At 49.3% G+C, this 26,421-nt stretch overlaps 2 protein-coding genes and 1 long non-coding RNA gene across 9 annotated transcripts in view; 1 reads left to right on the top strand and 2 right to left on the bottom strand.

Annotated features, from left to right (window-relative positions):
• Positions 1–77: 77 nt before the first annotated feature.
• On the bottom strand, positions 78–3,466 carry LOC135304151 (uncharacterized). Its single transcript, XR_010365597.1, has 3 exons — positions 3,377–3,466; positions 2,739–2,838; positions 78–505 (listed from the first exon to the last, which is right to left on the bottom strand). It is a non-coding gene; the product is annotated as an uncharacterized LOC135304151 (long non-coding RNA).
• Positions 3,467–3,673: 207 nt separating this feature from the next.
• On the top strand, positions 3,674–7,131 carry TMEM53 (transmembrane protein 53). Of its 2 annotated transcripts, none has more exons than XM_064428687.1 (3): positions 3,674–3,775; positions 4,182–4,294; positions 6,054–7,131. In XM_064428687.1, the coding sequence occupies exons 1-3, from the start codon at positions 3,718–3,720 to the stop codon at positions 6,714–6,716; spliced, it is 834 nt and encodes a 277-aa protein (XP_064284757.1). In that variant the 5' UTR covers positions 3,674–3,717; the 3' UTR covers positions 6,717–7,131. The 2 variants fall into 2 exon arrangements, with proteins under 2 accessions (XP_064284757.1, XP_064284758.1); XM_064428688.1 differs by having other exon boundaries at positions 3,730–3,783.
• Positions 7,132–12,677: 5,546 nt separating this feature from the next.
• Positions 12,678–26,421, bottom strand: part of RNF220 (ring finger protein 220) — a 210,819-nt gene continuing 197,075 nt past the window's right edge. For all 6 annotated transcript variants that reach the window (XM_064428681.1, XM_064428683.1, XM_064428684.1 and 3 more), the window contains 3 exons: positions 24,376–24,484; positions 23,165–23,239; positions 12,678–15,637 (listed from right to left, as the gene is read on the bottom strand). In XM_064428681.1, coding sequence (XP_064284751.1) covers positions 15,566–15,637; positions 23,165–23,239; positions 24,376–24,484 — 256 coding nt within the window. In that variant the 3' untranslated portion in view covers positions 12,678–15,565. The remainder of the gene's footprint in view (positions 15,638–23,164; positions 23,240–24,375; positions 24,485–26,421) is intronic.

Raw genomic sequence — 26,421 nt, 5'->3', positions numbered from 1 at the left:
GCCTGCCCTCCTCCCCCGGCACACCGGCCCAGGGTGGGTACACACATCTTACCTTTGCCCTGGGCCTCCAGCCAGCATGGGCTCCGTGAACAGACAGGGCACCTCTCCCATCATATCCTGGGGAAAAGGGCAGCGTGACAGGGATGCTGTCTTCACACAGCTCTCCAGACTGTTCTCTTCCAGAATGCCAAGGAGACAGGCACAACTCCTGCCTGAGCAGGGATGGACAGAGCTGGTACCACTGCCCGTTGTCCCCAGCATGGCCCACTGCTCAGCTGCATGACCCTGAGTGTCTGCAGAGCCCCGTGCTGGGCTTGGGGGCAGCTACACAACAGCACAGCTTCGAGGCCTGGGGAATCTTGGCTCTGGTACTCGGGATTGCTGTGGCCCGAAGAGTCCAGCAGAACCTGTGCATCTTTTTAACCTTCTGCTGAGTTGGAGGCGTTTAAGAACTTGGTCTGGGCTTGCACCCTTGTGTAGAGAATGACAGATGTCATGATCTCTTCTGCCTGGAGGAAAATGAGAAAGAAGTTTAAAAAGGTCTGTGAAGAAAGGCTGTACAAATGAATTATCACTAGAATCACATTTTAAATCTCTGGCAAATAATATTAAAGCAATTAGTAACCATTTAATCTCATTTTCTCTTATTCCATAGATAGGAAAACTAGCAAAAGGAGAGTTCCTGATACGTCTGAAGCTGCACAATGAATCTGTGACAGACTTCAGATTATTTTCCTGGGCAGGTGGTTTCACCACAGGAGTTCTTTTCTCTGCTCTGCTAATAAAGTCATTTTGATGTTACCCATTACCCCAGCCCTGTTTCTCACTAGCCTCATGATATGAACACTGCGTCTCATATCTGACCTGCCAGGGAACAAATAGAGTGAAATGAGAGCAGAAATAGGTATGGATTTATGGGGAGTGACAGGGTCAAGGGGGCTGTAAATGCCTGTTAGCACAGCAGCACAGCCCTCACGTGCTGGAACAACAGGCAGTTGGACATCCACCCCAGGAACATGTGCCTGGCCTTGGCAGTGGGAAGGTGCTTTGGCACCTTTAGCATGACAGACATTTGCTCCCTTTTTTCCCTGTCTAATTTTCCCGGCATGTTTTTAAACAATCTAAGAAAAGCTAAAATGAAAAGAGTTATAAGCAAGAAGACAGAAGTTCCAGAAACATCCCTTGTCTGCAATTCCTTCTATTTCTTCACACAGGTGTTCAACAAAGAAATCTACATTTTCCCAAGTGTCTTTGGCACACTTTAGGCTCAGTATGACATCCCCCAGTGCAGCTTGACAGATGTGAAGGTGCCCTCAGTGAGGGAGGTGGACTGTCAGGGACCAAGCCTCCCGTTTGTGTGGCAATCCCGCAGCTGTGCTCGCTGCTGGCTGGGGACACTGGCCAGTCTCAAGGAGCCTTGCAGCTAAACACCAGGACCTGTGCCCACACACGGATGCAGGAAGAGGGAGAAGGTCACAAACAGTGGCATTAACACAGGTGCCTTGTCCTCCACCAAGCTGTATCAACGTGCCTAAGGATAAGAAAGGAATTCACACCTTGTCTAATGCACTTCTTGGCCTTCCTACCTAACAAAAGCACCATTTTAGGTTTTGTTTAAGTGTAGTTTATTGAGAAAAAGAGTTAAAATAACATAAATCTTTCTGTTTCAGAATAAGAAGTTTCTTTCAATGTAATACAAATCATCAAGATTACAATTTCCTATTTACAAAGTTCTTAAGCCCTCTCTCCTGGTATCTGGAGCAAAATTTCAAATCAGTTCCAAAATATCCCCAAGATAACTGCTCAAAAGTAACTTTCTACTCCTGTTATCTGAACCAGACTGAAAACAACCACTAAGACATGAACATGTGTCTCAGTGCCTAAAAACAAACAAGTAAAGTCTTCAAAAAGCTGGCTAAGAAACAGAGCTTGAGAATTAGGAGGAGATGAAATTTCATTTGGGAATTAACGGTCTGTGTTCTGTGAGGCATCTGTGTCCTTGGCAGGGCATTTTCAGGACCTCCTTTGCAGGGAAGCAGGTTTAAAATAAATCCATTTCCCCAAAATAGTTGTGATTGAAAATGTTATTAGCCATAACAAATGTTAGTGCTGACAGGAGAATGGCCTGTTAGGGGCCTCTGCTGAAACAGTCAAGTGAAAGTCATATTTCACATTATGGCAAGCATTTTCCTGTGATTTACAGAATATTTGTGAAACATTACTTGCAAGGCATATGATTGATACTGAGAGAACAGCTCGTGTGCAGGGGGAATCTGTATTTCACAGAGACTGTTTGCATGAAATTTACAGTCCCATAAAGTGCTCCTCTGTCCTCAACAGAGATCTAGTTAAAAGAACTTTACAGTCTGAAACATCCCAAAATTGATTGTAAATTAACGTTTCTGTATTTATGTTTAAGATGCTGGTGGTGTAATGCTGCAGTAAGCCCCCCCCCACTACTCAGAAATACTAGCACCAGCCTCTGGACGTGAGGATTTTAGTGATACAAAGGCCTTGCCTATGAATCAATGGAAAAAAAAAAAAAAAAGAACTTTGAAACAATGATGACATGGCTTCAGAGCTGCAGTGGTATCTGTCTCTGGCTGCTGTAATAACAGCATTTGCTGACATAGGAGTCTTTAAGCCAACATTGCAAACTACCCTGACAATGCACGTTAATGTTTTTATTATGACTGTTTTACATATGGGAACATACAGACACAGGGAAGTTAAATGACTTGCCTGAATCATTTGTCAGTGCTAGCATCAACATGTAACTCCTGTTGTTGGCTTCAAACTGCTGTCAACAGAGCTGGGCTGCCACCCAGTCCACTGGACCTAATAATCACAACAAGGCTGGGTCAGGGCAGGGCTTTATTCCTGCCAAGGAAAACCCGGTGATTTAGGAACTGTCTCTGGCAATTCAGCAGTTCTTTACATCCAGAGTACTGCTTAATCATCAGGTTGAGATCAAAAGGCACACTGGGGCTGCTGCAGCCTCAGAGCCAGTGCGAGGTGCCGGGAGCGATGGCCTTGGACGCACGGAAGGACCGAGTGGCAGTGATTTGGTGTCACCTTTGCCTCTTACAACACCAAGGTTGCGCCCAGCCTCGGGCAGAACTCAGAGCTCGTTTCCCCGGCAGGTTGCCTCTTTCCTGGCACGCCTCACAGGACAGCCACCTTCCTCAGTGCACCCCAAATCCCCAGCCCCTCAGCCCGCTGTCGCTGTCCCGCCTGTGGCCCCACAGCCAACCCAGCCCCGCACCTCCAGCCAGGCCCTGCTCTGCCCCGGCACCCACCCCGCCTGATCCCCTGCAACCTCAGCATTCCCTGCCCCAGCCCCTCCTGACCCAACAGCCCCTCTCACGCCTCTCACCCCGCGGCATTCCCGGCCCCTGTCTGAATCCCGCTCCAGGCCCTTCCCTTCCCCTCAGCCCGGCCCGCGCCCCTGCCCCGAGGGGGCGGTTACCCCGCGCAATGACTGACGCGCGCCTGAACCAATCGCTGCCAGACTCTCTCCCCCTGCCCAATGGGTGGCCAGCGGGCGGGGCGCTGGGCCGGTGCTAAGGCCGCGTTGCTAAGGAAGTGGGAGGCGGGCAGGGGGCGGGGCGGGCGGCGAGGCGGGGCGGGCGCTTTCCCTTCCCATTGGCTGCGGGGAGGGAGGTGGGCGGGGCTTCCGGGGAGGCGGAAGCGGCGGGCGGGCGGCGCAGCGCGGCCATGGGCACCGGCGGGCTGAGGGAGGCCGTGGTGGAGCTGGAGCCGGGGCACGCCCGCGGTGCGCAGGCGAGCGGGGACACCAGGGACACCGGGGACAGCGGGGACACCAGGGACAGCGGGGCCGGGGGGCCGCTGCGGGCGGGGAAGGGGCGAGCGCGCTGCGGTGCGGGAGGAGGAGCCGTGCGGCACTGGTGCTGCAGCAGGTGTGCGGCGGTCCCCGGGGGACAGGGCAGGACGCGTCCCCGTTCCCCCGGGCAGCGGCAGCTGCTGTGTCGCCGGGAGGAGCGGCGGGAGCTGCAGGGCCGAAGCTGCGCCGTGCTGCGCGCCCAGGCGGTGAACCCGGCGTGGGGCAGTGCGGGAAGTCAGGCTCACGCTCGCCCCACTGTTGCCTTTAAACGCAGTAACCGGGCAGCTGCTGCGAGCTCTGGCTGGAGGGCAGCCGTAACGCGTGTGATCTGTTCCAGAGGGCAGCGCAGACGGAGGCCCTGCCGAGGGCCGGCCTGTGGTGATCCTGCTGGGCTGGGCCGGCTGCCAGGACAAGTACCTGGCCAAATACAGCGCAATCTACAGCCAGAAGGTGAGTGGCCTCTCTGTGTCCGCATGACACTGTCATACTGTGAGACGGCCTCGTTTTTGCACGTTGGTAAAGTCCCTCTGAAGGCTCTCCTGGGGAGGAGTGAGAGTTCTCCTGTCACTGAAAGCTCCTTGTCCCTCACAGCCGGGGCAGCGTTATCTGACAGCTGCGTGTGCAGCTAAGACAGGAATGCTTCCTTGGAGGAACTTTCAGCTGCTGCGTGACTCACTGGAGCATCTTAAGGCTTTTAAAGTTGTGGGATTATTCAGGAATGACGTGAACCGTGTTAGTTTTCCGAGTAAACATGCAGGGAAAGATTCTGTGTTTACTGCTTGCTGTTAGGCCACAGCACAGACGTGGTGAGGCTGGGGTGGGACTGACAGGACACATTGACATCTGTCATGCCTTTGGCTCTTCCTTCCTGGGAAAATGATTCATCTAAATGTTGCAAGCCAAATTAATTTTATCCTGTCTGTGAAACAGGCATCCTGTGATAGTCATAGCTGCTCAGTAGGAATTCCTTGTGTTTGAACTAAAGAGATCTGTCCTACTGCCTGTTCCCGAAGTTATGATATTTTCCTCTAATACTGTATTTTACTGGAATGACCCCAGCTTGCAGCATGGGAAACCAGTGAAACATTAGATTTTTTTTTTCTTGGTCAGCATACAGGGAATCTTGTATAGTTCCAACTATAGGTGGTAAAGTTTGTACATTAACAAGTCTATTGTTAATGTGTAATCCAGTGCGGGAGTCATTAATTGGCTTGATCTAGTGAAGAATTAGTTGTTAAGTGGCTTTAAGGTGCTGCTGAGAGGATGAGGAGCACGTTACAGGGCAGCGTGACAGCTTCTTGGAAAATGCTTTTCTCTCAGATCACAGAAATGGGAAAGGAGAGGATGGGCCTTCTTAGCTCACTCAGAGGAAGTGGCTGTAACCATGGCAAGATTGTAGAGAAGGCTTTGATTTGAGAACTTGGTATCCTCTTCTAACTCATTCACTGTTTAGGGAGCTCTGGGGGGGTTGTTTTGGTGGCTTTGCTTTGTGCTTGTCAGTGTGTAATGTCAGTGAGCTCAGGTGATAGAAAAGGTCTAAAGCATTTGTAAATGTAGTTCCATCTGCTCTGTTTTGAAACTCCTCCAAGATCCTGTTTCCAAATCTGTACCTAAATGTAAGGACTTATGTGTGAGGGCAGCTGCTCAGGAGTTCTGAGTCCTTGAGCCAGAGCTCTTTCTTTGCACAGCTGGAGTGTTTGGGAAGGTCTACAAAAATCATGTTGGTGTTTGTTGGTGGTGAGTCTTAGAGACAGCTGCAAACAAGTGCACCCAAGGAGAGGAGGAGTTCCTCTTTCTTCTTGTATTTGCTTCAGTGTGATGAGCTGGATGTGTACCAGAGCAGGCTCGTCTTACCAAAGTGGCTGATGCTGAAGGTCTGTGAATCAGGGAGATGTTTTTCTTCTCCTGGGTGAGGATTAACACCCATAACAATGGGTGGCAGTGTCCTCAGGGGCTGTGCCAGTCAGCACAAGATTTGAAAGGCCCTCAGACATTGCAGAGGCCTTTTCACAATACTGTGTGCTATGATGATTAATGTAATCTATATTCATGTCAGTGCCTTGCTGCTGACACTAAAGACTTTCTCCTGGCTCTGTGGTTTCTCTTGGAAACCTGTCCCAAATTTTCATGTTCTTTGTACTGCTGCTTGCCTCCTGTCTGTAATTTGCAGCACAGCTGAAATGTGTGTGGGGTCTCTTCCTGTTCTTAGGGGTGCACGGTCATCCGTTACACAGCTCCATGGAGGATGATATTCTTCTCCGAGTCCTTTGGCATCAGATCCCTGCAGACGCCGGCCAGGCAACTCCTGGAGCTGCTCTTTGACCACAGCGTTGAAAACAGACCGCTTCTTTTCCACGTTTTCAGCAACGGTGGTGCCATGCTGTACCGCTACATCATCGAGGCGCTGCACACCCACACGCCCTTTCAGAGCCTCAGAGTAGCTGGCACCATTTTCGACAGCGCCCCTGGCAGAAGAAACTTGCGAGGAGCCCTTCGTGCCCTGGCCACTGTCCTGGTCTCCGTGAACGTGCTGCTCAAGTACTTCCTGCTGTTCACTTTTGCCAGCGCGGCCGTGGTGCTGCGGATCCTGCTGTACCCGCTGACGCGCTTCGTGCACCAGAGCCACTACGACGCGCTGCTGCGGGCGCCCTCGCGCTGGCCCGAGCTCTACCTCTACTCCCAGGCCGACCTCATCATCAAGGCCAGCGAGGTCCAGCTCATGGCCGGCGCCCGGCAGCAGCTCGGCGTTCCTGTCAAAGCTGTGGACTTCTCGGACTCGCCTCACGTGGGCCACCTGCGGGTGTACCCCACCCACTACCGCAGCCTCTGCAGCACCTTCCTGTCCGACTGTGTCGGGGCCTCCCCTCCCTAGGGCTCTGCTGGCCTCAGTGTTTGCCTCTCCTTGCTCAGCTCCTATGGGAAATGTCACCTCCTTTGCTTGTGTGTCTTTGAAGCGGGGAAAGTAGAGGCTTCTTGTTTGGTTTGTTTGTTTGTTGTTTTTTTTTCCCCCTACCATCTACAAGTCTGAAAGCCTCCAGCCTGGCCTTTGGACCAGCCACGTTAGAGCAGAAAGTAGATATGGATTAATTTAAAGTCCTGAAGGTGAAATCCTGTCATGATTCATGTTGATGTGCTCTGCCAAGGTGTCACAGATCAGAATCTTACACTGAGTATTATGTCTTTCCTCCTGTCTTGTTCTCTGCTCTCCATGTTGTCTCCTTGTCCCTAATGTCCAATGTGCATGTTCTGTTGCTTGTATTAATTTTACAATACAGCTCTTCCATGTCTTTGTTGTTTGTTGTTTTTTTTCTCTCTGCCATTTCTTTTATCTTGCAATGAGCAAACAGAGCCAAGTTTGCAGGATTCTTTGCTTTTCTCAGTGCATCCCAGCTCTTGTTGTACTCTCCTTGCTGGAGATCAGACCCTGAAACCAAGTGTAAGAGCAGGCAAAGGTGTGTGCAGGGCAGTATGACCAGACTGTTATCCCTGGTTCCATTAAATAGCCCAGATAAAACAGTCAAAGCTCTCTGATCCATGGTGGGAGCTCAAATGTTTGTGATAACTTTTGTGTTCTGCGACCCAGAGGTTTAAGCTAACATTTTTCAATATGTTTAGTGTTTTGTTTCTCTTCCTTCCAGTCTTTTGTGTGTTCTACTGAGTAGTTTTGCTTTCTTGGAGAGCTACTTAGTTGTTAATTGTATGTCTTGAAGCAGCTTATATTTTGCATCTGGATGTTCAGGGAAATTTTTGAATTACAGCTGTGCCAGACCCCAGAAACAGAAAGGTGGAATTGCAGAAGAAAATGGAACTGTCTCTTGGAGCTATGCTTTATACTGGGTATTTCTTAAATCACCTCCAGCCTACAAATGACCATGAAATATGATGTTTTTGTCCAAAATGTTCTCTTCAGATGACCAGTCTTTGCAACGTGTACAAGAAATGAATTCCTTCCACCTAGTGAAAAAGTATCTCATTGCACTGTACTTCATGTTTGGGTTTAGGTTTTATTGTTTATTTGGGGGATAAAGACAGAGGAGAGCCTGTTGATATGTTTATGTTATGTCACAGTACAGCAGGCTAATTAATAACATGATGAACAAGTTTAGCCAACTTTAAATTGCCAGGAAGAAGCTCTGGAGGGCTGTGACATGGGCCTGCTTGAACAAGGAACTGCCCCAGAGAGGTAGGCACTTAAAAAGCAGGAGGATTTTTGCCTTTTGGTTCTGCCAGTGTGTGGCTGTGCTGCTCCTGCCCACCCTTGGGGTGCTGTCATCCACAGTTACAAAACTCCTGCTGTTCTGGATTGAAATGCAGAGGGGGAAGTCCCTGGGAAGCACTAAAATAATTTGGAAGTTTAACACAAGAACTGTAACACCTCACAGAAGTGAAAGCACAGGGTGAGTGGCAGTGGTGACCACACAGCTGGTTTGTAGCAGACTATTGTGACAATGCTAATTTACAGCAGAATAATCCTCTGATGGGCATGGTTTTAGAGGGAGCGTTGGGCTGTATATGGGATAAGTGAGAATTAACTGAAAAGGGCCTGATGACCTGGTTTGGTTTTAATTTTTTAAAAGTGAAAACTGTCTCCAGGCACAGAGCTTGTTGCTCGGGACCCAATCTTCTGTAGGTGTGATCCCAGTTCCAGCTCCCACTGTGGCAATGGGGTGTGAGGGCTACTCTGTGCTAAGAGCCTTCAGCCATCCCCTTTTCATGGAGAAATTCTTGTTTCTAGGGTTTGGACCTGTCAAATCCAGGCATGGTCCCCTGTCTCCAGAAAGCCCATCTGAGATCTCCCAGCTTTTTAAAGCAGGCCCCTGGTTTGTGCTGTCAGTGCTGTAAATCCTGAGCTGTGATGTGTTCATCTGCCTTTTCAGAGATCTGGGCTGGAGCTTCTCAGCATCCAGCCTGTTTGTGGCACTGTGAACACTCTTGGGGAACAGAGGTGAAAAAGTTATTTAACCAGCACTTGCCCTCATGCTGGTTTCTACAGCTTCAGTATTTACAGATAGGTTAAACACTCCATAATAGATGCCTCTGAATTAATACAGTTGTTCCTGGGGATCTGCTGTTCCTGTTTATTGCTGCGGGTGTTGAACTTCTCCTGTTCAAGGACTCAGGCTGTTACAGAGCACGGCTGGCAGGGGCTGGAGCTGAACCCTCTGCTCCTGCCTGACAGGATGGTGAGGCTTCCTCTGGGAAGAGCCTCACATGTCAGCTGCACCTTCCTTCCTCACTTTCAGCTCCCCACCACGGTGGTGCCACCTCCCCAGCTCAGCCCTGCTTCCCACTTCCCAGGGCAGCAGGCAGGGAGCGGGTGCTGCCTGCTGGAGCTTCGCAGTCAGAGTGTCCTGAGCTGTGCCAACAGGAATGTGCTCACAGGCGTTTCCACTGCTGCAAAAGTGACTTGAAATTCGGAGGTGATTTGTGTACACAGCTCTCTGAGAGCAGGATGATTTGCAGCACCAGCCTTCTGAGTGGGTTTTGTTTTCTGAGTCCCAGCAAGTTTTAATTGCGGTTGTGAGCGCTGTGTGATATGCTGGCCTCTGCTTTCCTGTACTGCCTGTGCCCCCACCTCCCTGCCCTCCGTATTCCTGTGGCTTATTTGAAGCAGAAGGTTAATAACTTGGAGCCTGAAGGCACATGGCTGAGAACTGATCCAAGCACTACTGGATTTACAAAAACCCAGCCTCAGACCCTTAATCCTTGCTAAACTGTCACGGTTTGGCGCAGCCGGTGTTCCTAAAGAGCTTCAGCCTGAACACTGAGAGCCCAAAGGTTGTGATATCTTGGCAAATCCAGGTAAATCTCTGAGATGAGCTACGGGGAGGAGGGGCACTGCAGATCTGTTCATTGGGAGGAAAAAATGCAGCATCCCTGGACTTGCCTCGAGGGTAGGGAGTGGGATGTGGCTCAGAGCTTGTTTTCCTGCAGACTGTGACACAGTGTGGGTGGAACACCAACAGTGGTGGGAGAGGAGGACGCTCACAGCTGGCTACCACAGCTGTGGTAAAGCAAAATTAACTTTCCCTCAGTAACAAAATCTATTTGAGTGTTTCCTGTGAGGGAACTGACTCCTGGCTTGCTCCCCCGTGCTGCCTTCTCTCCCCAGGCAGTGGTGATGTTACAGGGTGGTTTTGAAAAACAAAAAAAGCCACTTAGTGGTCAGGGTGGTCTGTGTGGCTGGGCTGGAGCGCTCAGCTGCTCCTGACAGGGCTGGGAGAGCTCCCTGTGGCACTGGGGGAGGCTGTGGTGGGGAACTGGGCAAGCCAGGGGCAGGATCCAGCCAGCCAGGGCTCAGATTTGGAGCTGGGGGAACATCTTGCAGTGGGAGTAATTCAAATTAGGCTCCTGGGTGGGGACTGACCTGTGCCTACACCTCATAAAGGTGTTTCTAAGGTGTGTGGGCTGAGGTCCCATTTTCATGCATGTTGGGATGCTGGAGGCATATGCGTAGAGCTCTGCCATTGATGGAAAAGTGGGAATGGATGGGATGGGACCAAGCAATCCAACCCCGTGCTGCATCCCAAAAAGTGAAGGAGGGAGGCTGGTCTCCCCTGCCCGGGGAGGGGCTGTGCAGACCCGGGAGCCCCGTGCCGGGCGGGAACAGCTCCACGAGATGGCAGCAGGACCCCTCTTTCCCGCATGGAGAGATTCCTGCTCTAGGAAACAGCTGAGCACATCCTGGTGAAGACCCCAACAGCACAGCTCAGCCCGGCGCTTCTGAGTGCCTGAGAGCATCTCCTGCAAAAGGGCTCCTCTTGGGGCAAGGAAAAAGACCAGCAAGAGCTAACTCCGATGACAAAAACTGGAGATGGGAGTTAATACAGAACAGCATCTCTCCCTAGGGCTGCCTGCCTCTGGAATTTGTACTAGATCCCATTCCTCAGCTTTAACTGATTGTTAAAACCAAAAATCTAGCAGCAGGAATAGCTTTCCTGCCCTTCTCACCTCAGCAGACTAGGTCATAGCACTTCCCTCTCCATCACCCAGGGAAGGCTGTCTGTTTCTTACATCAATCTCTGTAAAAGTGTGATCAAGCAGACCATGGCCCAACTTCTGGGAACTCCACATATCAGGACTCCAGAGCTCCCCTGGGCTCCCTGTAGTCCCCAAGCCCTGGGAAAGGAGCTGAGCTTAGTGCTGCTCTTCTGAAAAGGCTGGCAGGACCTCCCAGCACACAGGGCTGGGGATGCAGTTAGGAAACAGGACAGCACAAATGGGGGCCCACAGCCACCACCTGATCTGTCTCCTAATGTCCAGCACAGCCAGGGGCATGAGCATCCCTCCATCTCCTTCCTTTTGAATTTGGTCCCCCTCCCCTCATTTCTGCATCCTCATACGGCTGCAAGTGCACCCCAGCACCATCAGACAGGCCATGTGGGCACAGCTGGGATGAGCAGAGGTGGGCACGGCATCCTTCAATCACCCTCCCAACCTATGGGGGTGGGGCAGGCAGAGCTTGGGCAGCCCTGCCCCCGTGGAATGATGGATGAGCTGACAATAGGGTATTGATAAGGAATTAACCTTGAGCCCTTCTTGCTTCAGTGTCAATAGAGCAGGAGCCAAGTACACACGTTTGATTGGAAATCTGTGTCTGGCCTCTGCTGCCTCTGAGCCCATCGAAGGAGAGAGACAAGAGGGAGATGTGAACTGCCCTGCTGCCCCAGCTGGGACCCCCCTAAGTGGATCCCTCTCAGCTTCCCCTGCTGCTGCAGCTGACTGTGGGCACCCAGCTCTAGTGGCTGCAGCAGCCTCTTTGCCCCCAGCCTGGCATGTGGAGGGCTGGGTACCAGGGCCCCCCTTGTTCCCTAAAGGGCCCGTGCCCATCTTGCACTGGCCTACACTCGGAGCAGTTTGTTTAATTAAGTGTTTTGCCTAATGGGATTGCCTCATTTCCATAACAAACTGGCGGGCTGTCATTAGGTGGGCCCCCTCATTCATTACTGTTAATTAGATATGGATCCCCCAGAAGGCGGCGCGGGGTGATGAACGAGGCCCCTGACACACGCTATTACACATTAGCATTTTCTCAATATATCCGATACATCACGCTCCTCCGCTTCCTAAAGATATTTTAAATAAAATATTAGCAGCCTGCTGTGGGGTAGGTGAGAGGGAGGGGGGTTTCTGCCCTTCGCCCTGGCCTCAGGCCACCTTTGGGCTGGAAGTGGATGGGAGAGGGGCTGAGACGCTTCACTGCTCCTCTCCAGCCAAAAAAGTGGCCAAATCCCACCCTTTCCCTATCCCTGCCACAGCAGATGGAAAGAGGTCCCTGACATCCTTACTGCCTCCTCCCAGCAGCCTGGGGACCCCCAGCACCCCATCCCTGGGGGACACAGCCATGAGGAGGGGATTGAAAACAGCCCATTGACCCATCTGCGAAATGTTTGTAAACCAAAAGCGTCGGCGCCAGCTGCGTGCCGGGGGGAACCCGACCTCTGCCCCCCCTGCCCAGCAGCCTCCCCGTCCCTGGGTCGGGGTAACCCTACCCGGCACTGGAGGCCCCTAATGCAGGAGGTATAGATCTGTTGGGGCTGGGCGGCTCCTGCCCCCAGCTAACGCAGCCGATGAGACTTCATTGTGGGGGTGTCCCCTGAGGGGTGCCCTTCGCCCTGCCCTCCTGGCTCCGTGGGGGGACCAGTTGGGGGAACCCACCCGTGGTGGGGCCTGGTGCACGTCCCAGCATCCCCCTGCATCTGTCCCTGCATCCCAAACAGGAGCAGGACTCCCCTCTGGGACATTACTCACATCCAGGGGCTGCGGCGTGTGGGGGGTGTCTCTGCTGCCTCTCGCCTGCAAAAGGAAACACAGAGAAGCAGAAAGCACCCGAGAAGATTTATACTTGTTTAATTAATGTCAAATGTAGTTTACAAACGGGAGTGACAAGTACCTCTTTGTATAGTATACACTGACACACAATCATTGACACACCGGAATATCGCTTTGTGCAACTGGGATTCTTTGGGCAAAGATAGGTAACTCTGATATTTCACTTTTTTTTTTTTTTTTAAATCATTTATACTCATTACAGAAGAGGGGAAGTGGCAGATGCCTGTTACAAACTGGGATGCCTCTCTCCCCAGCCTTCCCCCTGCAGCTTCCCCTTTGAAAACGGGGGATGACTTTACAATTTAAACAAAAAAATTACCAAAAATAAACCCCAAAGCAAAGAACCAATGACTAGTTACATATGGTTTTACACATACGTACATAAAGCACATGGCTGGTCCACAACACCTGCCAGAAAGGCCCTGGGAGGGAGCTAGGCTATTTGCAAGGAAGGGCTGGGTAGGGGCCTCCTACCCTCTTGCTCTTCCTGGCTGTCTCTCAAACCCACCTGGCTGCACCCTCTCCATCTCTGAGACCTGAACACCAGCACACTCCCAGCTGAGCCCTGGGCCCTGCAAGGTTTTCTCCCTTTACAAATGCAGCCTGAGCTCTGCACGCCTGCCCTTCCCCTGCCTTGTGCTGCTGGCTGCAGGGTTACCCCGCAGTGACACCCCCTGCCCACAGTCCCCCTGTGAAAGCAGGACACTCTGGGGTGCCCTGGCTCCCTCTGGCTCCCAGGAGCTCTGCTGGCACAGAGCAGAGGAGGCTGCAGCTCTCTGGTCTCAGAGGCTACACACAGATATGAGCTTGGACACATGGGAAACTCCCAATTAGGAACTGTCACCTTTTGATGTGTATGAAATAATATCTCCTTCAATTTCATTTGGGGATTTTTTGGGTGCAGTGGGATTCTTCTGAAATCAGCCAGGAGATGCCAAGGCTGCAGCTGTTCTCTGCAAAAGAGCTCAGGGTAGGGAAGCAGTAATGGGACTGTCACTCCCCACACATCCTGCTCACCCAGCCCTTCCCTCTCTGGAAACACCCCAGCAGCGCTGGGCTCCCAACTCCCAACCCCTCATCCACTGCTTTTCCAGACTGTCTTGAAATGCCCCAGCTGTGTTGTGCTGCCAGGTGGGATCTGTTTGGAAAGGAGTGGGGCAGATGAGCTTTCCCATCTCCCTGTCTTCTGGCTGTGGAGAGCTGGCCCCCCACAACTGCCCAGGAATCCGTGGCAGGGATACACAGTGTGGAGCTGGGAGAAGTCCCAAGGCCTTGGGAAGGGGGTCAGTATCTGTTTCTTGGATCCTGACAATAAAAGAAAGAACAACAAAAAACCAGGCCAGATGGCAGCTTTGGTTAAGGCTGAGGATACGGGAGACAGGGATAAGCATGAGGGACTGCAGGGAACCTCTGGATCCAGCTGAGAGTGACACTGGGAGTGGCAGTGGGGATGAGACACGGCTGGCTTGGCTCTCTGCCCTGGTGCCAAAACCTCTTAGGGAAAACGTGGGCTGCAGGAGAGTGGGAGCTGGGGGAAGCGAGAGCAGGGCAGGGCTGGCTCTGCAGGGCTTGCACGGCTCTGCCAGGCAGCCCAAGGGGACTGGCTGAGTGTCTCTGGGCAAAGCCACCAGCAGGACCACCCCGTCCCCTGGCACCCCCAGTGTCCTGCCTCAGCACCATCCCGAGCAGCCTCAGCCAGGAAACGCTGCCCAGAGGAGGAAGCAAAGCCAGGCAGGGCAGGGGAAGGGGCTGTGGCCTGGGGAGCACAGGATTCAGCCAGAGCCTGGAGCAGGCACTGCCAGCCAGGGCAGGGGGCAGTGCTTGACACGCTCCCTCCTTCCAGCTCCTCGCCATTTGCTCCTTCCCCAGCTGGGAAAGATAAAGGGGGCTGAGCCAGATTCCCCCTGTCCTGCCTGGCCCCCCGGTGAGGAGTTAAAAGCTGTGTCTTTCCGGGGATAACGATTCTATTATAAATAGCCCCATTAGCTACAACTAATGACAAAAATCCACCTCCTCTACTCCCCATAAGTTCTGTAAGTTATGGGCAATGCTACAGCCATTACTAAAAGCTGTTAACTTCATATCTGAATGAGGAAATATACACCACAGAACATTAAACCATTTATATTATATATATGTATATATATACTTTTTTTAAACTAATGACTTTAATGCCAAAACTTTGCTGAACCAAGAAAAATATGGGTTTAATGTTCTCTGCTCATTTTTTTTTTCTTCTTTAAAAAAAATACAACCCAAAGAAAAGAAAGGGAAACTTATTAGTATGTAATGTTTGAGTCTATCCCATTTATACACAACATTGTAAACATATATAATCTATATTACATGTGCTTCATTTCTGCCTGGGTGTGTTTTTTTTTTTCTTTAAACCTTTTAGTCATCACTAGAACACCACAAAAAACCAAAACAGAACCAAACAAAAAAAAATCAAACCAAAACAAATAAAAACAAAAACTGATCAAGGAACACAAGTTACAGGTTATTGAACATCTTTCTGTGACGGGTCCCTTCCCCAGTCTCCCGGGGGCAGAGTGGTCAACAACACAGTCCAAAGGAGGGCTCACGAGCCATCCACAATGCAAAGCCAGCTCCGGGGAATGGGTGATGGGCAACACTGGTTTTAAAAAAGGGGGCTTCACAACAAAGGATTTGGTTTTGCCCGCTGCAGCTGCTGAAGGAGGTCTCAAACTGCGGGACCTGGCAGCCGAGGCTCCCCACTGCTCCTGTATCCTCGAGTCCATGTCTGGAGTCTCTGGTTTGTTTTTTCTTTAAATTTTAAAACGTCTTTTTTTTGTTGTGGTCGTTCTTCTCCCCCTGGGTGTGATGAGCTGAGCCGAGTAGCTGGGTCCTGCCCTCCTGCTGGGTCCTTCATAAGTAGATGCGCCGAAGGTCTCCAGGAGACGTGATGGTGTTACACTGAGGACAGAGCTTCTTGGCACCCTGCAACCAGCAGATGAGATGCACAGTGTGAGAGTGTGAAGGACATCCCTGCCTTGGCCTGGGACTGCAGGAGCAGTAAGGCCCTCCAGGCAGGGCCATAGCCTCCAACAAGCACAAGATGTGTGAAGGGGGAGTCCCTGCCTTCCTTGCCTGTCCTGCAAGCCCCTTGTCCTTCTCCAGTCCCTGGCATGAGGCAGCTGGACAAGCAGGAGCTCTGCAGTGGGCTGAAACCCAGAGCCAAGCTGCATCACCCAACTCAGCACCATCATCACCACTGGTTTCCAGGGAGATCTGCTCCTTTTTGTTTCCCTTGTTCACCTGCAGCCCTCGATGAACAAGTTCAGGTCACTGAACAGGCAGAAAATCAACCCAGCTGGAACAAGTGAAGTTTTCAGCAGGGATGACTGAGCTGGTTCATGGGGGGCTTGCACTGTCCCTTTCAAGGCAGCACAATGGGGGGACACTGCCTCATCCATCCTGCAAAAGCCTGAGAGCTGCTGGCATGAAGGAACCCTGTCCTGTCCTCCCTAGCTCACACAGATACTGCAGAGATGAGTCTCTTCTGCCAAGGTGAGCTGGAAACAGCAAACTGATGTGAGCTGGGGTGGGGTAATGGGTGGCCAACAGGAACACTATATGAAATAAAACAAGGGCTGATGTGCCATCTATCACTGAGCCTGACAGCAAGAGGGTGTTAATAAGCCTCAGAATCGGGGTCAACCCAAGCCGGTCATCATTAGATTGGCAGATGTGAAAGACAATTGATGGGAAAAATGACAGAAAGATGGCTCTGCTGCAAGGCAGCCTCCCAACTACAGCACCAGCAGCGTGGGAAATTGGGATGGCCCTCCCTGCTCCCACTGCACATTATTCCTTGCAGTCATGGACTTGGCACACCTACCCTTCCCTGAGCTTTGCACTGCTGAACAATCAGGTGCCACCTGACAGTGGCTCAGCTGTTGACAGAACACATGTCAGGACCACGGGCACCTGCACCTGATCTAAACCAGTCACAACAAAGTCCTGTTGAGCTAGAGTTGAGTGAATTGTCTGTAAAAGACAGCCAAAACACCCTGGGCACACCTCAGGGTGAGTGACACTCTCAGGGCCAGTGACAGGCTGGCAGTCTGAAGGACAGACCACTGGTGGTCTGGATGGCACACCCAACGCTGGTGCTGATGCCTGTGGGCACATCCTTCCAGTTATCTGAAACAACCACTCTGTCCGTTTAGATTTCCAGCAATCCAGGGCAGGGACCATCCCACTGTGCCTGTGCAATGCATCATGCAGCCCTATGCACTGGTCTTCACAGAGTGGACTTGGCATGCTGGATTCTGGGAGGAGCAAGTGCAACCTGTAACTCAAAGGAAAGGCTTAAAACGCTGATGAAATGGAAACTTGAGTGCACTGGACTTTAGCAGAGCCTGTTTATTTAACATGCCTCTTTGCTTATGCTCAATGCCTCAGCTTTGGGTCTCCAGAATTAGACACGGTAAGCTCTACTCTGCAAGTAAAAACTTACTGCAGTGGTGAAAACACGAGAGAAAAATCTGAACATCTGCCCCTTCTGCCACTCTGGTGACATAGCAGCACTCCCAAGGGGCTCACGAATCTGGAGGCAAATGCCACAAAATATCCTGTTTCAATTGAGTCTCTGCTCAGTTTCATGTATTTCCCTTTTCCTTGGAGGCACCTGTTGCATCTAGTTGCCCTCTTGGCATCAACTTTGTAGCTGGAGGGGGTCCCAAAGGAAGTGTCAGGAGGTGCTGAGGAATTAATTCACAGCACGTTGTCCAAGGACAGCAGCTGGCAGCTGCCTGTTCAAGCTTTCCTGTGTGCCCTGAAAAGCAGAAGTAATTGTGTGTGGGGACTTTAAGCATTCCAGATGTGACTAGTGCCCACATCTGTGTCCATGCTCTCCTTCCTAAGACAGGCTTACTGGCAAGAGGCAGCAAGGCATTGAACCAAAGCTGCAGGTGCTCACTCTAAGCACCAGCCCTCTCTGCACTCAGTGCACAGGGATGGCAGAACAAGCCTGATGAAATCAAGTGCATCTTTGCTGCTCTCTTCCACAGCAAAGCAAGGTCAGGTATGCAGCTCCCTCACATTACAGGGAAAGGGAAGATGGCTGGATTTATCTTGCCAGACTGTGGCATCTCAGTCCCACAGGCTTTAGGGGACTCTCCCACTTAAGGCCGAGAGCTGCACATGCATAGCCAGGGACAAGTTTTCAACCATGTCACAAAGCAGAAGCCAACTATATGGAGGCTTGACCTATTTTCTGCAAATCTACATGATCACAGATTGATTTAGGGCAGTAGATACTGCTTCACCTGCACAAGGCAGGCACGACTCATCCTTGAGCTCTGAAGTATGGGTACGCTGAAGGGAACAATGGCATCCTGGAAACCTTCAGCAGCCTGGCCTGAACGTGGTGCAGGCTGCACGTGGCATGCTGGGCCAAGTGCTCTGGGTCTCCTAATACTTTGGACACTTGGGGATGCATTTTTCTTTTATATTATATGAAACTGCCCTCCTCTGCACACATAAGCCTGTGTGGTAAATTCAGAACTAATTCCTGATTTTTTACTTTTTAGATTGAAGTTGCTCAGAACCTTGTTCCTTACATCTGACTTTTCGGTGTAGGTGTACAACATTTATCTGGACCAGTGATTAAGCTTTCCTCTCTTGTGGAGAGGCACATAAGCTTGTACACACACACATGCTGGCACAGGCACAATGAAAAAGCATTTGCTCCCCCACTGCTCACCTGCCAGCTGGGGTTACTAAACTTTTCCCTTGAAATAAAAATGCTGTGGAATAATAAGTCCCACCTGTCGGCCATTTCTTTTTCTTTTTTTTCCAGGTCCTTCTGCTCCTTTCATCATAGCTACATGGAAAAGCCTTGATGTGTTATAGCTGTGTGTGCTGGAGTAAAGGCCACCTCAGCTTTTCCATTATAAACCCCAGTTTTGAGGGGTTTATAAAACTCTGCTGCAAGAAGTTTGCTCCAGGGCTGTTACAAAGCAAAGAAATGGGGCTGGAACCAGGATGGAGTTTATTTTTTCTCCTCCTTTCTTAATTAAAATTTGGCAAGTGATTGATCCACAATACAGGCTAATCACTTGGGGTAGTAGTTTGAAAAATGCATTAACGAGAGCTGAGATGTTGAAAAGTCGTTAGGGCTTACATGGTGCCAGGAAGGATTGGAGTAGTTTGTCTTAAAATTGACTCTTAAAAAAATGGTATGATGTCTGCTATAAATTGGCTAAAGCAAGGAAACTCACAAGGAAGGATTTAGGCACTTCCTGCTGTCCCGTGGGTCTAAAAATGGGCAATTTCCAAGAAGAACACGCTACCAGGGACAGAGAATAAAGAGACAAAGAAACAGAGTGGGCAAAGAAAGTCAAATCGAAGCAGAGATGACAGGAGGGACCCAAACCAAGAGCCAGCTTCTTGCCAGGAAAGGAAGTGAATGCCAAGATCAATTCTCAACCAAGGCATCAGCCTCCTCTCCCATCCATGCCTCCACACAAGTGTGGAGCTTCTTCTCTGCAGATGCCAATTCCCAGAGAAACAGCTGTCCTCCACTGCCACTGTGGGGTACCCTCCACCTGTCAGGAAATGGGGTTGAACCACCAGGAGAACAACTTCTTTCACCAAGCCTCCTCAAAGGGTGGAGCTCACCCTCACAGGCTGCTGGAGGCCAGAACTGAAGAATGCTAATTAATAACCAGAGAGAGAACATCATGAAGGCTCGAGCGCAGCATCCATGCAGCTGCTGCCTCAGGAGGTCCCTATATGTTGCTGAAGCACTGAGGAATCACCCAGAAGGGCTGCTCTCTATCTGTGCTGTTTTGTACAAAACCAGTCTGGCCCACATGGCATATATGGTACTAGAGCCTAGAATGGCAAGGCTAAGGATGGAGTAATTACCAAAGATATAAATGTGTCAACTGCAGAGCACACGTATATATCGATGGATCCCCTGGAAGCATTTTGTGATGAAGAAGGCTTTTTAGAAGTGATTTTTTCCTGCTCTTGTAGCTGTCATTTCCAAATAAGCCCAAGACAGGCAGGCACAAGCCTGAAGTCAGCAAATACATGTGGGAAATGCTGGATCTGGCTTTTACAGGTGATGGGGGAAACTCAGTAAACTGCATTTGTTCAAATAAACCTGTTCTCTTTCAGCCCTTGCACCAACCAACAACAAACAACAGCCTGACTTAGTTTCCAGCTCCATTTATTTTGTAAAGAAGGATACCAGGGATTGGGAAATCGCACAACTACAGCTCAGAGGGACACCAAGAACTTGCTGACCCGTTCCCTGGACAAGATCACCTCAACTTGAATTACTGCTGACAGACACACACCAACACTGTTCTCACAAACTTCCAAGGATGGAGGCTCCAAACCTCCCCAGCAGACCACTACAGCAGATGACAATCTCTTCTGCTAGAGAACTCTCCTCAGGAGAAGGAAAAGACAAATCTCACCCACTATTAGCTGTAGGGTCCCTCTCAGTTAATGGGGAAGGGTGGAGACTGGACAGACTCTAACAGAGGAAGATTCATGCCCTACCACCCCATGACTTGGGCTGCAGTCCAACAACCAGCTGAGGTTGGACACCCACCATGAGGACTGTCAACATTCAGGGAAAGGAACTCCACCTGCTGCTGCCCAGGCTAAGTCTTGCTCCTGCAACACCATTTCCTCTCCTGTCTTTGATGAACCTACATTTTCAGGGTTTCCAAAAGGGATCACAGGTAAATCACTCCATGATTTTGGTTCTCTTAAGGCATCTCCAGGGTCCCTTTCTGCAACCCCATCCTTTGCTTCAGAGATGGAGTCTCCTCTGGTCAATGTTTCAACCCCAGAACTTGCAACCTGTTGACATGCTGAGCTCCAGTATAAGTATACCTAAGCTAGAGAGTCCAGCAATAGTTTGTAGAGTTAGTGATTAAAAGTCTCTTCCTTGCCCTTACCAACAGAACAGTTATAATTTGGAATTGAACATCAAGAGCCAGAAGTCCAAAAATTTTATTTTCACGAAGTGTAAGCATTTTAAGATCCAATCCTTATCAGTGCCCTAAACACTATCAGGTCAGATGCTCAGATCATTGAACTATTTTACTGTAGGAAATGTTTAAACCTTAGGTCCACAGACACATGTGAGCATCCCATTTCACCCTGTCTTCAATACCCTGCAGAGGTTCAGAAGTGCTCCCAGGCACTCTGAGCCTTCAGTTCCAGGGCCTTGCTCAGTACATGATCCTTGCTCTCTCAGGCACACTCACACGCTCAGTTAATATCAGATCTTGGCTGGGCATGTAGGCACAGGCACAGAGGAGAAAGGGGACTTCTCACCAGCATGGATGGCAGATCTCCAGATTGTTCAAAAGGGGCCGGAAGCCTGACACAACCCGCCTGCTCCAACTCCTATTAACTCCAACAAATTGTTTATTGCACAACAGAAGAAAAACGCTGCCCCTCTCCCCCAGCCAAGTCTTTCCATGTGTGCTGCACGCGCAGGCTCCCTCCTCCCAGCCCACTGGGGAGCCAGCTTTATACCCAGGGAAAGGTAACAGCAGCGATTATTACACACACTATCCCACAGCTCCTCGCTTGTTAAAAAAAACAAGAGTCTCTTTTGTGCCCGAAATAAAAGGAGATACCTTAATTAGAACAATGCAGGTTGGTAAGCATTAAACACTGAGCCCAGCTGCTGTATGCCATTAAATTCATAAAAAAGGAGGGGGGAAGGAGGGCAGTCTTAACGAGATTACACACATTGACTTTGATCAAGACACAAAAGCACCAAGGCGTTCCAGGGTTTTTATTGCTGTCTTCAGGCTACATTTTAATGGTTACATTAGAAACATGTGAACACAGGCTGGGAGATTTTTTGAGATGGGAAAGGGAGTGCAAGCATGCCTTGTGAAAAGGCCTGGTTTAATAAATTGGGGGCTGCAGGGAGAGGCTAGGACTGGGGAACACATGAGTAGTCACTTATTAATTGCTTCCCCCATGCAAGTGCCAAGTCCTAACACGATATCTTTCTGGACTACTCCCATCCTGCCTGCCTGGTCAGCAGAAGAGCCATGTGCAGATCACACACAGCCAGATTCATCACCACCTTTCTCACAGAGCTCTGGGGGGAGATGGCTTCCCCTCTGCAAGGGAAATGTTAATCCCTCAGCACCTGGAGTGACTTTCCCTGTTCTCATGAGAGGCTGTGACTCCTGAACATGACAAAAAGGGACCTGACTGAAGTTGAACTAAGTTGCTGCTGAGCCTAAGAACAAACTGAAATTAGTGCCACAGATTTAGAACATGACTTGAGGCTGGTGGGAAGAGGAGAGGACAAAAACTTCAGAGTAAAGAAAATGAAGAGAAAATTAGTGTTTTATCCTGTGCTTGTAGCACCACTGAAAGACAAGATTTCTCCTCACTTAGCAAAAGTGGCAGAGCACATATTCATCCAGACACCTCACAGCAACATACCCACATATGTGTCTTTTATAAGATGCTGCTAAAATGTTTACAAAAGCTTGTATAATGTAAATAGTGACGGGGTGTAGCTGAAGAGCTATAAAATACAGCCCAAGGGATAGCCAAGTTATTGAGTTGCTATTAGTACTCAAGCCCACAGGCACTTCACCATCCTGGTAACTTTTCTTGGACAAGACTTTTAAAAGGCAGGATTTAAAGGAGCATGATCAGCTTAATCGTAATTCCAAGCACACAATGTGTTTTATAAAGTAGAGTAATGCCTTCCAGGAACAAGTTTCTAGGAGCGCCATTCCCTTACATTTTTTGCAACCCAACACTGTATCATCTTGCTAACAGGAGAGCTAGAAAGCACAATTGACTATTTTCCACTCCCCAGCCTGAACACAATGAAAGCTTGAAAATCAGCTGCAGAGGGGACGTTAAAGGCTGATTATAAAGCCCACAGTTTTAACACAGGAAAAGAAAACACTACTGGGTCACCTATTCAATGTTCAAGGTAGCTCCCAATCTTGTAAACAGAATGGCATATGCTTGAAAACCAGTGCTATTCCAAATAACCTAAAAAATATAGATTCATATTATAAAAGCTCCTTTCCACATCCTCTCTCCTGAAGATGATTCCCTTTGCTTCAGGGGAATATTATGTTTCCCAGAAGCTTCCCATTCCATGAAATCTCAGTGGATTTGGCCTCCATTCTCACAGCTTTACCTCCCTGCATGGATGCCCCCCCGGAAATTACTGAAAGGCAAGGTAGTCCCTGGCACAGAGCTCTTCCCACAGCAGCAGAGGAAAAAGCAAGGGGCAGGACAGAGCTTGGGTCACAATGACTGAAACAACCGTGTCAAAGCTAGAGTGGGATGTTAAACAGCCAAGCCTGGGAAATCTACAAGCACAGCACTCAGATTGTTTAAAATAAGGCAAAAAGCACCCTCCCCTGTGGCAATCTAGAATAAAGTATCTGAGAGGAGTAGAAAAAGGCTGTAAGTCAACAAGAAAGCAGTCAAGAGCCTCACCAGAGTCCGCAGCCAGCATTCTTCACAGTGCACATGCCAGCACTGAATAGAAGTCAGGGGCATTGTGTAGGAGTCCTGAGGAAAAGAAGCAAACATATTATTTCCATAGCAGTGATCTAGTGATTCTTCACACCCAAACCCATCACAATGCCTTTCTTTGTGAGTAACACTGCCTTGTATTTTGTTAAAAAAGTTGATTAGAAGAACCAACTTGTGTAATATATAAGTTGTGGTTTTGTAATATTTGTATAGAAGTGGCAGAAAGTCTCCTTCAATCCCTTTTCTTGACTTCCCAGAACTCCTGTTGGAAGCCCATAATCCACTCAAGTGATGACCTAGCTCAGCAGAGTTATCACAAAAGCATCTGAAGTTGCCCTGGCCACCTGCCATTATTCTCATCAGAGAGGTCACCAGATCATTTGAAAACCAGTGACAGGGTAAGATCAACCCTTATCACAACTCAGCTCTGCAGGAGCAGCGTAACTACATCTCAAGAATGCTGCTGCTATTTCAGCAGACATGCCTTCTCAAGTATCTATCTTCTATCATTGCTAACAAACCTCTGGAAATCAGCAGCTAGCTGTTGTCCTTTCTGTGGGATGAGTGACAAGGACTGCACTCCCACACCTCCAAGTCGTGAGCTGGCTGGGAGAGAGAAGCCCGTGCATCAAGCTGAAGTTGCAGAGGGAGCTCTCCACCAAGCAGAATGTTCTGTCCTCAGCAGAACACAAACCCAACAGGAGACGTAGAGCCCTGCAGGCTTGGGCCATCAGAGGGAGCTGCTGCCCTTCCTGAGGAAGGCCACAGCATCACCAGAGAGCACACAGGACACTGGCAACTTTTATATGCTCAGGCAACATCCCTGTTCCCAAATCAGAGAAGGTGAGCTGCAGATCACAGATTCTACTCTCTCCTATGTACCTAAATTTGCACATCCAGGAAAAGGATGCTGGTATGTGGGATTTTTCTACAGGAAGGCAGAAAGTCTTCTGAAGCTGGGGCCTTCTTGATCCTGATACAGAGCGACAGCTACAAATACCAGTGAAACAATGTAATTCATACAGAAATTTGAGTTGTTAAGACCTTAATTTGGAAGGCTAATTGGTGATGAGTTCCCCCAGTCCGCCTGAAAAAGGAGAAAAGCTTCTCCCCTCCTCGGCACAGATACCAAGACATTTCTGATTCATTACCACGAGTGGAGTGCTACTCACCATGCAAATGAGACATTTATAGCGGTCCCCACGGGAGAGCTGCCTTTCTAACTCACGGACACGAGCCTTTAACGCTTCAAATGTTGTCACTGCGGAGTCTTCTGTAATTCTGCAAAAGATGATGAAGAGTGAACATCACTGAGCACACAAGACTGTTAAGAGTTTGGGGGAAAAAAGATCCCACAATAGGTACTACACAGGAAATAGCATCGTATTTCAAACTAATACATCCAACTTGGGTTAAAAAAGAACTCCCGAAAAGCCTAGTGTGAATTCTTTAAAGTGTCTTTGTAAACACTTCCAAACACATCACAAAAGAACACAACCAGTGCTGGAGTTACCAGCATCATACAGAGCAAGAACAGATATTTAAAGAATAGATATTTTTGTTGGGGTTTTTTGTTTGTTTTCTGCCTTTTTTCTTGTCTCCCTTAAGAGATTACTTAGCACCACATGCTTGAGACAAAGTTCTGTATATTGCTTTAAAGCTGCTGATATAACTTTTTGTGGGCAATAGGAGCTGTTCTTCCCCTTAGAGAATGGAGGCCTTTGCTGGCCATCAGCTTCGTGAAATGCAAAATCAGCTCATTACACAGGATCAACACAATGGCTTATATTAATGAAAGCCCCAGCTTTTTGAATTTAATGCTGAAAGAACGGAGAAACCAAAAGCACTGGACACGGTGCCAACAGGGTGGCTATAAAGGCAGCTTTACAATCTCAGCTTTCCCATTTCCTAGGGTCATTTTTGATGGGCAGCATTATCTCTTTTGTCACAGAGGCACAGTGCTGAGGCCAGGCAAGTGTATTTTCATGGTTCTGCAAGGCTGGTGAAAAGAGCAACTTACCAACCTAAAAGCAAGGGCAGACAGCAATGCTTAGCAAATGAAATGCAGGGAGCATTACAGACAAGGATGTGTCACTCCAGCACGCTGCAAAATCAGATTTCTACACAGTGCAGCCACAGGGAGGGGCCCTCAAGTACTCCCCAGAAAAGATTTAGAGACTTGACAAAAGGCTCTCACTTTCTTGAATAAAAACAAAACCAACAATTTTCACATGTGTCAGTGAATTTCTGGCATCTCCAAGCAGACTCCAGCTCAGAAGACTCTGAAGAGCATCTCGATACCAAAAGCTGCATCATCAATCACAAGATAACCCACAGCGGCACCTATGTCTTCTACCTTTTTAGAGGATGATTCATCAACAGGTGGCTAAAGCACAGGTCTAGTGGAATTACTACAACCAGTGGAGTGAGCTGCAATCTCAGCACTCTCACTGCAGGCAGGCACTCACTCCTTTGTTCATTAGTCACTTGTCGCTAGCACGCAGGGAGGGACTTGGGGAATCTCCCACAAGCTGATTCTGATGGCTTTTCCCAAGGCTTTGGTAACAGAACTAGTCAAAGAGATCTTGGGTGATTTTCCTAATTATGACACTTCAGAAGAAAGTGAAGCTGCTGGAATGTATATGGTTAACTACCAGTGCTACAAAGCTCCTTCAGCTCCACTCCCGCCTTTGTAGGGATGAGACACGCTCTGCATGAGCTGAGATCTTCATCAGAAGGAGACTCATTGCAAGTGACAGCTGCCAGCAAATGGTAACAATTTTAAAACTGCAAAAAAGGTAAAGAAATACAAATGTCCCATGATAGCCTAGTGGGTGAGGACTGTCTGGGGACAGGGACACTGTGGATTCAAGTCTTGGAATCCATAAATATTCTTTGGAGCAAGATGAAAGAGTTTCAGTAGGAGACAGTCCTCCCTGCTGTGAAAACACCCACTTGCTCCTGCTCGTTGGTATAAATTATTACCATATCCCAGCTTGAGTTCTCACCCTCAAGAAAGAGTTACTAGCATTTTCAAAGAAAGTCTAGAAAGGTGTTAGTTTTGTCCAAGGAAGAAACAGATTTATTTATTTATAGCCTGAAGATTATTGTTGGCTGAGAAAATTGTTTCTCTTCCAGTCTGGCCCACTGTTGAACTGATGCTGGCTGAACACTGCAGCTGATTTTGACTTCATGGAGTCCATTTCTCCTTCCTGCAT

This window comes from Passer domesticus, chromosome 7, assembly GCF_036417665.1.
Source record: "Passer domesticus isolate bPasDom1 chromosome 7, bPasDom1.hap1, whole genome shotgun sequence".
NCBI lineage: Eukaryota > Metazoa > Chordata > Aves > Passeriformes > Passeridae > Passer > Passer domesticus.
This window is presented reverse-complemented; position numbering and strand designations above follow the sequence as displayed.